Genomic DNA, 13,758 nt, shown 5'->3' on the forward strand with positions numbered 1-13,758 from the left:
AATAAGAGTGATGTGTTTTGTAAACAAGAGTGAAGTAAAATCATAATAAGAGTGATGTGTTTTGTAAACAAGAGTGAAGTAGTTATCAGTGTGTCTTTTTTAGTCTTGTTACTGCAAGTAGTTACATTACATATATGCATGAGATTGTGTATATGTTGCAGCTCCTTTGCTGCTGTAATATTAATTGATTTTTCATTCTGAATTCTCTGATCAGTTATGAATAGTTTTATTAGGTGAATACTAACTAGCTACTATACCACAACAGTTGGAATTTGATTGAGCAAATAATTCTTCAATCACTCCTAATACTGTACTCCATAATGTACTAGCTACAGTAGCAGACACAATTAACCGAAGTAGTAATAATTACTTAACACTAATTGTGGGTATTATACGATTACTAAACTACTATTATACACCATCACAAAAGCAACCTATTGTGACCGCACTAAATTGGCGTTTGATAGGAATTAAATGCGCAAATAATCCATTGTTGTATTATAATCTCTCTATCATAATGTCGACAGTCCACAACTCCACCTTTCTTTTTCAATCTTCCAACAAACACTTGAACAACTCTCATCTCTCATTCAATATCAATGAATGAGTGCGGCGTTGATATGGTGGAGGCGGATGATGAGCTCGGCGGCGGAGCCTACATCGTCGCCGCCTTCATCGGTGAAGAACAGCGAGTCGCCGGAGGAGAAGGCCGAGAAAGGTGGCGTTGTGGTTTCGAGCTATTGGGGAATTTCGAGACCTAAGATTACGAGGGAGAATTGGAAGGAGATTTGAAAATCTGGAAGGAAATCTGGAAGGAAATGAAACGTGATTTTGAATTTCATAATGTATTTTCCAAAAATACCCTTGGCCTATTTTAGATTATTAAAATAAATAATATTTGTTCCATTAAGATGTGTGGCTGAAATTTGTTCTCTAGTTATACACTTAAGATTAGTTATATATCTTGATCACTAACATATTTAGAGTAGTGATCTATGGCAAATACTCCTTAACCAAATAACTAGAGAACAAATCATAGCCACAAGATCAAAAAATCAAGGGCTAGTATTAATTTTTGAATTTAAGGAGATATTAGTGCCATTAATCATAAATTTACAATATAATAAAAATGCATGGGTACTATGGTCAAAAGTACAGATCTGTGGCTATAAACTCAATAGAGAGGCCGATGTCGATTCACGACTTCGCGGTGACGGAGAAGTACGCCGTGATACCGGATATGCAGATCGTGGTGGATCTGTGGCTGATTGTGAGGGGGAGGTCGCCGGTGGGGGTGGATCGGGAGAAGGTGGCGAGATTAGGGGTTATTTCGAAGTATGCGGAGGATGAGGCAGAGAGCGTGTGGATTGAGGCTGCGGGGTTTAATCCGCTGCACTGCGTGAATGCGTGGGATGAAGACGGCGGCGACACGGTGTGCGTGGTGGAGACGAATGCGGCGGCAGTGGATCGGTTGATGGAAAACATTGATTGTGCGGATATGACGATGGAGATGGTTGTGGTGGATGAAATGGCATGTTATTAGTGAGTTGGATGCTTAATTAATCATTTAACCATAACTACAATTAAGTGATTAAAAATATGTTAGCCATCAACTAATAATGACACGGTTTATCGATCACTCCGATGCCACTTTCTTCTGTTTCTGCCATGCTTGAATTCGGCATTATTGAAATTTGAGTAATTAAATATATTAATAAGAGTGATGTGTTTTGTAAACAAGAGTGAAGTAAAATCAGAATAAGAGTGATGTGTTTTGTAAACAAGAGTGAAGTAAAATCAGAATAAGAGTGATGTGTTTTGTAAACAAGAGTGAAGTAAAAATCGTAATAAGAGTGATGTGTTTTGTAAACAAGAGTGAAGTAAAATCAGAATAAGAGTGATGTGTTTTGTGAACAAGAGTGAAGTGTTTTGTGAACAAGAGTGAAGTGTTTTGTGAACAAGAGTGAAGTAAAATCAGAATAAGAGTGATGTGTTTTGTGAACAAGAGTGAAGTAAAATCAGAATAAGAGTGATGTGTTTTGTGAACAAGAGTGAAGTAAAATCAGAATAAGAGTGATGTGTTTTGTGAACAAGAGTGAAGTAAAATCAGAATAAGAGTGATGTGTTTTGTGAACAAGAGTGAAGTGTTTTCTGAACAAGAGTGAAGTAAAATCAGAATAAGAGTGATGTGTTTTGTGAGCAAGAGTGAAGTAAAATCAGAATAAGAGTGATGTGTTTTGTAAACAAGAGTGATATAAAATCATGCTAAGAGTGATGTGTTTTGTAAACAAGAGTGATATAAAATCATGCTAAGAGTGATGTGTTTTGTAGACAAAAGTGATGTGTTTTGTAAACAATAGTGAAGTAAAATAATGCTAAGAGTAATGTGTTTTGTAAACAAGAGTGATGTAAAATCATGATAAGAGTGATGCGTTTTGTAAACAGGAGAAGTAAAATCATAATAAGAGTGATGTGTTTTGTAAACAAGAGTGAAGTAAAATCATAATAAGAGTGATGTGTTTTGTAAACAAGAGTGAAGTAGTTATCAGTGTGTCTTTTTTAGTCTTGTTACTGCAAGTAGTTACATTACATATATGCATGAGATTGTGTATATGTTGCAGCTCCTTTGCTGCTGTAATATTAATTGATTTTTCATTCTGAATTCTCTGATCAGTTATGAATAGTTTTATTAGGTGAATACTAACTAGCTACTATACCACAACAGTTGGAATTTGATTGAGCAAATAATTCTTCAATCACTCCTAATACTGTACTCCATAATGTACTAGCTACAGTAGCAGACACAATTAACCGAAGTAGTAATAATTACTTAACACTAATTGTGGGTATTATACGATTACTAAACTACTATTATACACCATCACAAAAGCAACCTATTGTGACCGCACTAAATTGGCGTTTGATAGGAATTAAATGCGCAAATAATCCATTGTTGTATTATAATCTCTCTATCATAATGTCGACAGTCCACAACTCCACCTTTCTTTTACAATCTTCCAACAAACACTTGAACAACTCTCATCTCTCATTCAATATCAATGAATGAGTGCGGCGTTGATATGGTGGAGGCGGATGATGAGCTCGGCGGCGGAGCCTACATCGTCGCCGCCTTCATCGGTGAAGAACAGCGAGTCGCCGGAGGAGAAGGCCGAGAAAGGTGGCGTTGTGGTTTCGAGCTATTGGGGAATTTCGAGACCTAAGATTACGAGGGAGAATTGGAAGGAGATTTGAAAATCTGGAAGGAAATCTGGAAGGAAATGAAACGTGATTTTGAATTTCATAATGTATTTTCCAAAAATACCCTTGGCCTATTTTAGATTATTAAAATAAATAATATTTGTTCCATTAAGATGTGTGGCTGAAATTTGTTCTCTAGTTATACACTTAAGATTAGTTATATCTTGATCACTAACATATTTAGAGTAGTGATCTATGGCAAATACTCCTTAACCAAATAACTAGAGAACAAATCATAGCCACAAGATCAAAAAATCAAGGGCTAGTATTAATTTTTGAATTTAAGGAGATATTAGTGCCATTAATCATAAATTTACAATATAATAAAAATGCATGGGTACTATGGTCAAAAGTACAGATCTGTGGCTATAAACTCAATAGAGAGGCCGATGTCGATTCACGACTTCGCGGTGACGGAGAAGTACGCCGTGATACCGGATATGCAGATCGTGGTGGATCTGTGGCTGATTGTGAGGGGGAGGTCGCCGGTGGGGGTGGATCGGGAGAAGGTGGCGAGATTAGGGGTTATTTCGAAGTATGCGGAGGATGAGGCAAAGAGCGTGTGGATTGAGGCTGCGGGGTTTAATCCGCTGCACTGCGTGAATGCGTGGGATGAAGACGGCGGCGACACGGTGTGCGTGGTGGAGACGAATGCGGCGGCAGTGGATCGGTTGATGGAAAACATTGATTGTGCGGATATGACGATGGAGATGGTTGTGGTGGATGAAATGGCATGTTATTAGTGAGTTGGATGCTTAATTAATCATTTAACCATAACTACAATTAAGTGATTAAAAATATGTTAGCCATCAACTAATAATGACACGGTTTATCGATCACTCCGATGCCACTTTCTTCTGTTTCTGCCATGCTTGAATTCGGCATTATTGAAATTTGAGTAATTAAATATATTAATAAGAGTGATGTGTTTTGTAAACAAGAGTGAAGTAAAATCAGAATAAGAGTGATGTGTTTTGTAAACAAGAGTGAAGTAAAATCAGAATAAGAGTGATGTGTTTTGTAAACAAGAGTGAAGTAAAAATCGTAATAAGAGTGATGTGTTTTGTAAACAAGAGTGAAGTAAAATCAGAATAAGAGTGATGTGTTTTGTGAACAAGAGTGAAGTGTTTTGTGAACAAGAGTGAAGTGTTTTGTGAACAAGAGTGAAGTAAAATCAGAATAAGAGTGATGTGTTTTGTGAACAAGAGTGAAGTAAAATCAGAATAAGAGTGATGTGTTTTGTGAACAAGAGTGAAGTAAAATCAGAATAAGAGTGATGTGTTTTGTGAACAAGAGTGAAGTAAAATCAGAATAAGAGTGATGTGTTTTGTGAACAAGAGTGAAGTGTTTTCTGAACAAGAGTGAAGTAAAATCAGAATAAGAGTGATGTGTTTTGTGAGCAAGAGTGAAGTAAAATCAGAATAAGAGTGATGTGTTTTGTAAACAAGAGTGATATAAAATCATGCTAAGAGTGATGTGTTTTGTAAACAAGAGTGATATAAAATCATGCTAAGAGTGATGTGTTTTGTAGACAAAAGTGATGTGTTTTGTAAACAATAGTGAAGTAAAATAATGCTAAGAGTAATGTGTTTTGTAAACAAGAGTGATGTAAAATCATGATAAGAGTGATGCGTTTTGTAAACAGGAGAAGTAAAATCATAATAAGAGTGATGTGTTTTGTAAACAAGAGTGAAGTAAAATCATAATAAGAGTGATGTGTTTTGTAAACAAGAGTGAAGTAGTTATCAGTGTGTCTTTTTTAGTCTTGTTACTGCAAGTAGTTACATTACATATATGCATGAGATTGTGTATATGTTGCAGCTCCTTTGCTGCTGTAATATTAATTGATTTTTCATTCTGAATTCTCTGATCAGTTATGAATAGTTTTATTAGGTGAATACTAACTAGCTACTATACCACAACAGTTGGAATTTGATTGAGCAAATAATTCTTCAATCACTCCTAATACTGTACTCCATAATGTACTAGCTACAGTAGCAGACACAATTAACCGAAATAGTAATAATTACTTAACACTAATTGTGGGTATTATACGATTACTAAACTACTATTATACACCATCACAAAAGCAACCTATTGTGACCGCACTAAATTGGCGTTTGATAGGAATTAAATGCGCAAATAATCCATTGTTGTATTATAATCTCTCTATCATAATGTCGACAGTCCACAACTCCACCTTTCTTTTACAATCTTCCAACAAACACTTGAACAACTCTCATCTCTCATTCAATATCAATGAATGAGTGCGGCGTTGATATGGTGGAGGCGGATGATGAGCTCGGCGGCGGAGCCTACATCGTCGCCGCCTTCATCGGTGAAGAACAGCGAGTCGCCGGAGGAGAAGGCCGAGAAAGGTGGCGTTGTGGTTTCGAGCTATTGGGGAATTTCGAGACCTAAGATTACGAGGGAGATTTGGAAGGAGATTTGAAAATCTGGAAGGAAATCTGGAAGGAAATGAAACGTGATTTTGAATTTCATAATGTATTTTCCAAAAATACCCTTGGCCTATTTTAGATTATTAAAATAAATAATATTTGTTCCATTAAGATGTGTGGCTGAAATTTGTTCTCTAGTTATACACTTAAGATTAGTTATATCTTGATCACTAACATATATATATATATATATATATATATATATATATATATATATATATATATATATATATATATATATATAGTAGTGATCAAGATATAACTAATCTTAAGTGTATAACTAGAGAACAAATCTCAGCCACACATCTTAATGGAACAAATATTATTTATTTTAATTTTAGAAAATATGCTGAGGGTAATTTTGGAAATTGCTTTCTTAATTTAAATCTGCGATCAAAACATGCAAATCTGCGATCAAATTACTCCACAATCTGACCGCCACCGTGTGCCGATCTCTGACCGCCACCGTGATGCGTCGGAGGCGCTTCGGCAGAGAAACGTGGAGCTAGAGAGGGAGCTCCGGAGCAGCCTGGAGGAGGAGTTGCGGATTTTGATGCATCATCAGCAGCAACGCCGTCGCCAGTTCCGCGGTCGCCGTGGCACTCGCCGGTGCCCGATAACTGCGATGCCTTGCAGCGGTAGGGTGGAAATTGGCGCAGTTAGCTAAACAATAGGCATGGAGTTCGAATTCTGTGGATTTGTAACGAATTTGCTGGCCGATCTCGATGCGGAGATGCTGGAAATTAGGGCGGGCGATGATGAGGAGATGATGTTTTTTTTGCTTAGTTTAAAGTTGATTCATAAAATTCACAAAAGGCAGTGAGTTTTGATTGCCCTGAGTTTGAGGCATTCGGGTTTATTTGCATTAGTTTTGATTATGTATGAAATGAAGGCAATCAATTATTATATGTGAATTGTGATTACTTCAATTTAGATTAAATGATTTCTACAGATTTATTTATATAATATAAAAGAATTATTATTTAAAAGAAAGAAAGAAAAACCAAGTTTCACTCTTGTTTACAAAACACATCACTCTATTCTGATTTTACTTCACTCTTGCTCACAAAACACATCACTCTTATTCTGATTTTACTTCACTCTTGTTCAGAAAACACTTCACTCTTGTTCACAAAACACATCACTCTTATTCTGATTTTACTTCACTCTTGTTCACAAAACACATCACTCTTATTCTGATTTTACTTCACTCTTGTTCACAAAACACTTCACTCTTGTTCTGAAAACACTTCACTCTTGTTCACAAAACACATCACTCTTATTCTGATTTTACTTCACTCTTGTTCACAAAACACATCACTCTTATTCTGATTTTACTTCTTGTTCACAAAACACTTCACTCTTGTTCACAAAACACTTCACTCTTGTTCACAAAACACATCACTCTTATTCTGATTTTGCTTCACTCTTGTTTACAAAACACATCACTCTTATTCTGATTTTGCTTCACTCTTGTTTACAAAACACATCACTCTTATTCTGATTTTACTTCACTCTTGCTCACAAAACACATCACTCTTATTCTGATTTTACTTCACTCTTGTTCAGAAAACACTTCACTCTTGTTCACAAAACACATCACTCTTATTCTGATTTTACTTCACTCTTGTTCACAAAACACATCACTCTTATTCTGATTTTACTTCACTCTTGTTCACAAAACACATCACTCTTATTCTGATTTTACTTCACTCTTGTTCACAAAACACTTCACTCTTGTTCACAAAACACTTCACTCTTGTTCACAAAACACATCACTCTTATTCTGATTTTACTTCACTCTTGTTTACAAAACACATCACTCTTATTACGATTTTTACTTCACTCTTGTTTACAAAACACATCACTCTTATTCTGATTTTACTTCACTCTTGTTTACAAAACACATCACTCTTATTCTGATTTTACTTCACTCTTGTTTACAAAACACATCACTCTTATTAATATATTTAATTACTCAAATTTCAATAATGCCGAATTCAAGCATGGCAGAAACAGAAGAAAGTGGCATCGGAGTGATCGATAAACCGTGTCATTATTAGTTGATGGCTAACATATTTTTAATCACTTAATTGTAGTTATGGTTAAATGATTAATTAAGCATCCAACTCACTAATAACATGCCATTTCATCCACCACAACCATCTCCATCGTCATATCCGCACAATCAATGTTTTCCATCAACCGATCCACTGCCGCCGCATTCGTCTCCACCACGCACACCGTGTCGCCGCCGTCTTCATCCCACGCATTCACGCAGTGCAGCGGATTAAACCCCGCAGCCTCAATCCACACACTCTCTGCCTCATCCTCCGCATACTTCGAAATAACCCCCAATCTCGCCACCTTCTCCCGATCCACCCCCACCGGCGACCTCCCCCTCACAATCAGCCACAGATCCACCACGATCTGCATATCCGGTATCACGGCGTACTTCTCCGTCACCGCGAAGTCGTGAATCGACATCGGCCTCTCTATTGAGTTTATAGCCACAGATCTGTACTTTTGACCATAGTACCCATGCATTTTTATTATATAGTAAATTTATGATTAATGGCACTAATATCTCCTTAAATTCAAAAATTAATACTAGCCCTTGATTTTTTGATCTTGTGGCTATGATTTGTTCTCTAGTTATTTGGTTAAGGAGTATTTGCCATAGATCACTACTCTATATATATATATATATATATATATATATATATATATATAGGGTCATGATCTATGGCAAACACCTCTTAACCATATAACTAGAGAACAAATCATAGCCACAAGATCAAGAAAATCAAGGGCTAGTATTAAAACATGTAATTTTCTAATTTAAGGAGAAATTAATTCCCTCAATCACAAATTTACTCCACAATAACAAGGCGGGGGTATAATTGTCATTGCAGCTAAAATAATGTCATTGGCAAATTCACAAATTCAATTCGTTTGAGAACGAATTCTTCGTTGAGCTCCGAGAATCTGAGAATGCGAAGCAGGCGGCGGAGAAGAAGCCATACCGCGGGATTCAGATGCGCAAGTGGGGGAAATGGGTGGCGGAGATCAGGGAGCCCAACAAGCGCTCCAGAATCTGGCTGGGCTCCTACTCCTCCCACGTCGCCACCGCCCGCGCATACGACACCGCCATCTCCTCCTCCGCGGCCCCACCGCCCGCCTCAACGTCCCCGACTGCGTCCCCGAGTACTGCCACCAGGACCTCTCCGCCGCCGCCATCAGGAAGAAGGCCACCGAGGATGTTGTACTGTACTGTAAATGCTTCAGAAAGAAGGGGAATATCTCATACGTGGCTAAGTTGTGTTGATGAATTGATAAAATGTGAAGTTTGGCAGTGCTTATATTGCTTGTATAATGTTTTGAGGCTCAAATCTTTGGTTGCTCCTCCTCTCTGTAAAAAGCAAGTAATTTGCAGAATGAATAAGGAAGGTTACTTGTGGATGTGATTTTACTTCACTCTTTTGTGAACAGTAAAATCAAAATAAGAGTGATGTCTTTTGTGAACAAGAGTGAAGTAAAATCAGAGTAAGAGTGATGTGTTTTGTGAACAAGAGTGAAGTAAAATCAGAGTAAGAGTGATGTGTTTTGTGAACAAGAGTGAAGTAAAATCAGAATAAGAGTGAAGTAAAATCAGAATAAGAGTGATGTGTTTTGTAAACAAGAGTGAAGTGTTTTCTGAACAAGAGTGATGTGTTTTGTGAACAAGAGTGAAGTAAAATCAGAATAAGAGTGATGTGTTTTGTGAACAAGAGTGAAGTAAAATCAGAATAAGAGTGATGTGCTTTGTGAATAAGAGTGAAGTGTTTTCTGAACAAGAGTGAAGTGTTTTGTGAACAAGAGTGAAGTAAAATCAGAATAAGAGTGATGTGTTTTGTGAACAAGAGTGAAGTAAAATCAGAATAAGAGTGATGTGTTTTGTGAACAAGAGTGAAGTAAAATCAGAATAAGAGTGATGTGTTTTGTGAACAAGAGTGAAGTGTTTTCTGAACAAGAGTGAAGTGTTTTGTGAACAAGAGTGAAGTAAAATCAGAATAAGAGTGATGTGTTTTGTGAACAAGAGTGAATTAAAATCAGAATAAGAGTGATGTGTTTTGTGAACAAGAGTGAAGTAATTTTTAATCCATGTTGTTTTCGATTTACAATGACAAAAGTAAAATTTAATTGAATTCTCGACGAATTTAAACAATATTTCTGTAATTCTAAAGTTGTAATGGAAAAGAGAGTACTTTTTTCACATTGTGAGAAGAAATAGAAGATCGAAAATGAAATAAACTTCGTCTTTCAAGTTCAAACGAAAAGCGATATGATATGACTATAGCAGCTCCAACACTAGAAAGTGATCAAGACCTAATTACCGTATTAAGATATCGGAGAATCCATGCACAAACACCCCCATTGTGTGATGCCTACACCAACCCCAATAATGTGCTGGCGCTTGATTAAGGCAGCTGCAGCTCCTCCGATGGCAGCCATATCAGCCACCAGAGCTTCTCCTTCCAAGGAATTGACGATCACCACCAAAACCTCTTCTTCAACGACGCCGGCACCTCCACTTCCTCTTCGAATTACGCCTGCTTCAACGATAATCCGCAGGATTACTACAGCAGCATCGAGGAGATCAAGGAGCTCATCACGATCAACGACGGTAGCGTAATTTCATATTGTAATTTCATAATGTAATTTACAAAAATACCCTTAGTCTATTTTATATAATTAATATAAAAAATATTTGTTCCATTAAGATGTGTGGCTGAGATTTGTTCTCTAGTTATACACTTAAGATTAGTTATATCTTGATCATTACCCTATATATATATATATATATATAGGGAGATGATCAAAATAAGTATGTGTTTAAATCCAAAAATGCAGACCAAATCTCAGCCCTAGGATTAGATGATCTAATGGTCAATAATTAACCAAAAACACGGAAGGTCATAATTAAGCAATTTTAGGTCATATTATAATATTTGGATTTAATGTCATACTAAGATTGTTTTAGGTCATGCTTTGTTAGCATGACCTACAAATTACCTAATTATGACCTAAAAGTGCCCTAATTATGATATTGTTCTGCGTTTCTGTATTTAAATCCAGTTTTGCATAGATCAAAACCCTATATATATATATATATATATATATATACACGGTGTACCTGATTTAATTTATCTATTTAAGTAGGAATCAAATGTTTATGTTTTAATTAAAAATGAATGATAAACCATAATCAGACCCAATACTATTATTCAGTTGATAGCTCGATAGGGTTTAACACTGATCCAAAAATGGCTTCCTCGAAATCCCTAATTCGTGCTGGAGCTTCAATGGCGACTCGGTTCCTCAGTCGGGCTTTCCACACAAGCCCGAATCCATTTCTTTCTCCGAAGCACGAATTGATCGGGGCCGCCAAATTGCTCCCCTCTCTGTTTATTCCCCAATCTCAAAAAATGGCGCCGTTCTACTCCCCGCCGGAGCCTCAGAACGATGTCGACTCTCTCAGAAAGCTCTGCTCTGAGGGATTCCTCTACCCTTGTGGCCTCCCTTCTCTCCCCTTCTTGCTACCCGAAGGTAAATTCCATTTCATTGAGTTTTTTTTTAATGATTCAAGTCCCTCTCTTTTTTTAATTCTGTTTTGAATTTTTTTTTTTGCTTCGGAAATTCAAGCTTATTAATTCAGCTAGCTTCTAGTTGCATTTTATGGCGTTGTTCTTTAGTAGGACTGGAAATGTGATTGCAATTTAGCCCCTAGTGTAATTGTTGAAGGCTCAACTAGATTCGAACAAGATTTTTTATTTTCAATTTTGTTATTTTCTTCCTTTTTATATTATTCAAAGTGGTTAGCAATGAAGAAACATGTTGATTTCGTGAGTAATATATGTAGATCTTGTGATAGTCTTGGTGATAGCAACAGTAGGAAAACGTATAGCATGGAATGCCCAAAAAAACTGTTGGATGGAAAAAGGTTAGCATCTGAGGTTCTATCCGCAATGGGTGTACATTCCTCCAGTCGATGCAAGATATCCTCTAGCGCATGTGGCGCCTTGATGCACGACTTTCTGTGCCAACATTCCTGCCCTTGCTCGTCAAGATTTCAGTTGACAAGGCATCGAGCGCCCCAGCAAGATTGCAACCTTGCTTTCTTCTGACTTGGCGCCATCATTTTGTTGTAGCTCAACCCTCCGCCACCACCAAAACCACAGTTTAAGATACCCTGGTGTCTTCCGACATGGCACCAACATGTCACCACAGTTTATAATTGACTGTTTTGTGCAATCAGAGAGTCGTCCAGACCAAAATTGACACCAGTCAGCACATGTTAATATGTTATTAAACGGCCCAATATCCATGCCTCATTAATTTCGCTAGGGGTTTCAAATAGTAAGATGGGGCAGCAGCCGCGGCACTAAAAAATGATGGCTGCAGTTGTATCAAATAATTGGTCTGACATGTCCTATTTCAAAGGAACAATGGTATTGGTCAAAAAGCTCTCCTAGATGGTTGTGGGAGCCGGTGTATCTAGCTGTATACGGCGCGATCTTATAGTCAGACCAGAAGATGAGTGCGCTGTGACTCTGCGTCATAAATACATGATCTTGTGTTGTTGGTTGCAAAATTTTAGTAGCGGCGAGTTATATACATTAGCTTGTAGTCTGCTATCATACGTTAGTCGTGCTTCTCTATCTTTGATGACGGTTGCTTGCGAGTGCTATATGGTATATATGTCATCTATTCACTTTAACAAAGTTAAAGTTACCATTTGTTTTATAATTTTTTTCTGAGTTACTCCATACATCTATTGTACGTTATATTCTTTTCGGCTCGTTACAGGAGACGAATCTTCATCAAGTGAGCCTATGATTTGTCACACAAAGAGGACATACCAACCAAGTAACATCAGACGCAAAAGAGTTCATGGATTCTTTGCTAGGTAACTGTCTCCAACACAAATACACGTGGTTTGTCCATGTGCATGCTTCAACTATTAACATTTGGAGTATGTGGATCATGCTGTAAATATGCTTCAAGATGTTCATAAAATTTGTATATGGAATAATTCTATGATCCCTTCCAAATATGTTGACATTAATTTATGAGATTTTCTCCTTTACACTATAATTTCAGAATTCTAGGTTTATGAACTTCTTAATAGTGTGTTTGGTGCTCTACTTCGTCTTATGATATTCATTCAAACTATTATAGTCGTAGTCATAGAAACAATCTCATCCTCTTCTTTGAAACTCTAGCTCCGCTGCTATTTTATCTACATGCCCCTCCCCTCCCCTCCCCTCAAATCACACACAAAAGTGGCGCCTTGTGCAGAAACAACTCTCTGAGATTCTCTGTGATAACTGCACCAATCATGTTCGACATCCATGGCTACCCTAGCCAAAGCTTGCTTCTAGACTGATACATTTTTCTTATCCTGAACAGGAAATCCACCAAGGGCGGCCGGAGAGTCATTTCCCGACGAGTTGCAAAGGGTCGGTATAGAATCACAGCATGATCAAACTTCTGGCAAGTTTCTGGATGATCTGATCAAAGAGCACAGACATTTTGAGGGCAAAAACCTGATTGGGGCTGGCAATTGTGATGCCTTAAAACTGTTGCTTTTAAGCTCTTACTTTAATATGTAATGGAGTTTCATTTTGCTTTGAGATGAGCAATAATTATGTTAGTTCAATCTTTTCTTAGCAAAGAACTGGTGATTTGTTTAACTTGATCCAAGAAATATGTTTTGGTGGACTTAGTGTCTCTCTCTCTAAACACACATGCAAGCACATGAGTAGAAAATTAGACAATAACAATAAAAAAAAATCAGCCAAATGAGTACGCGGGGACAGGTGCGTGTCGTGCCTTTGTCCGTGGTAGTGGATTCGTGTTGTAGGCCAAGCAAGCAGTGCTGGCTGCGGATCCCGACCTAATGCTTCTCGCCCATTCGCTTCCATCCGGTTCAGTGCCTTTTTCCCATTGCCACTGTGCCTTTTTTCCCATTGCCACTGTGCCTAATGCCATTCGGGAA

General features: G+C 37.4%; 4 protein-coding genes and 1 pseudogene across 4 annotated transcripts; 4 read left to right on the forward strand and 1 right to left on the reverse strand.

Moving 5' to 3' along the window:
* The first annotated feature begins 1,129 nt into the window (after positions 1-1,129).
* On the forward strand, positions 1,130-1,543 carry LOC121782733 (zeaxanthin 7,8(7',8')-cleavage dioxygenase, chromoplastic-like). The gene has a single exon (XM_042180683.1). The coding sequence runs from the start codon at positions 1,130-1,132 to the stop codon at positions 1,541-1,543; it is 414 nt and encodes a 137-aa protein (XP_042036617.1).
* A 2,044-nt stretch (positions 1,544-3,587) lies between these two features.
* On the forward strand, positions 3,588-4,001 carry LOC121782734 (zeaxanthin 7,8(7',8')-cleavage dioxygenase, chromoplastic-like). The gene has a single exon (XM_042180684.1). It carries the CDS (start codon positions 3,588-3,590, stop codon positions 3,999-4,001), a length of 414 nt encoding a protein of 137 aa, XP_042036618.1.
* A 3,849-nt stretch (positions 4,002-7,850) lies between these two features.
* On the reverse strand, positions 7,851-8,264 carry LOC121782735 (zeaxanthin 7,8(7',8')-cleavage dioxygenase, chromoplastic-like). Its single transcript, XM_042180685.1, has one exon. The coding sequence runs from the start codon at positions 8,262-8,264 to the stop codon at positions 7,851-7,853; it is 414 nt and encodes a 137-aa protein (XP_042036619.1).
* Positions 8,265-8,640: 376 nt separating this feature from the next.
* Positions 8,641-9,208, forward strand: LOC121782736 (annotated as a pseudogene).
* Positions 9,209-10,958: 1,750 nt separating this feature from the next.
* LOC121780708 lies at positions 10,959-13,485 on the forward strand. Its single transcript, XM_042178335.1, has 3 exons — positions 10,959-11,306; positions 12,567-12,666; positions 13,170-13,485. The coding sequence occupies exons 1-3, from the start codon at positions 11,024-11,026 to the stop codon at positions 13,240-13,242; spliced, it is 456 nt and encodes a 151-aa protein (XP_042034269.1). The 5' UTR covers positions 10,959-11,023; the 3' UTR covers positions 13,243-13,485.
* The last annotated feature ends 273 nt before the right edge of the window (positions 13,486-13,758 follow it).

Source organism: Salvia splendens, chromosome 20 (genome assembly GCF_004379255.2).
Source record: "Salvia splendens isolate huo1 chromosome 20, SspV2, whole genome shotgun sequence".
In the NCBI taxonomy this organism is placed as follows: domain Eukaryota; kingdom Viridiplantae; phylum Streptophyta; class Magnoliopsida; order Lamiales; family Lamiaceae; genus Salvia; species Salvia splendens.

Coding starts and splice junctions, on each gene's coding strand:
- LOC121782733 (XM_042180683.1), top strand. CDS start 1,130: ATGCATGGGTACTATGGTCAAAAGTACAGATCTGTGGCTATAAACTCA.
- LOC121782735 (XM_042180685.1), bottom strand. CDS start 8,264: ATGCATGGGTACTATGGTCAAAAGTACAGATCTGTGGCTATAAACTCA.
- LOC121782734 (XM_042180684.1), top strand. CDS start 3,588: ATGCATGGGTACTATGGTCAAAAGTACAGATCTGTGGCTATAAACTCA.
- LOC121780708 (XM_042178335.1), top strand. CDS start 11,024: ATGGCTTCCTCGAAATCCCTAATTCGTGCTGGAGCTTCAATGGCGACT. Junction 11,307..12,566: donor CCCCTTCTTGCTACCCGAAG/GTAAATTCCATT, acceptor GGCTCGTTACAG/GAGACGAATCTTCATCAAGT. Junction 12,667..13,169: donor GTTCATGGATTCTTTGCTAG/GTAACTGTCTCC, acceptor TATCCTGAACAG/GAAATCCACCAAGGGCGGCC.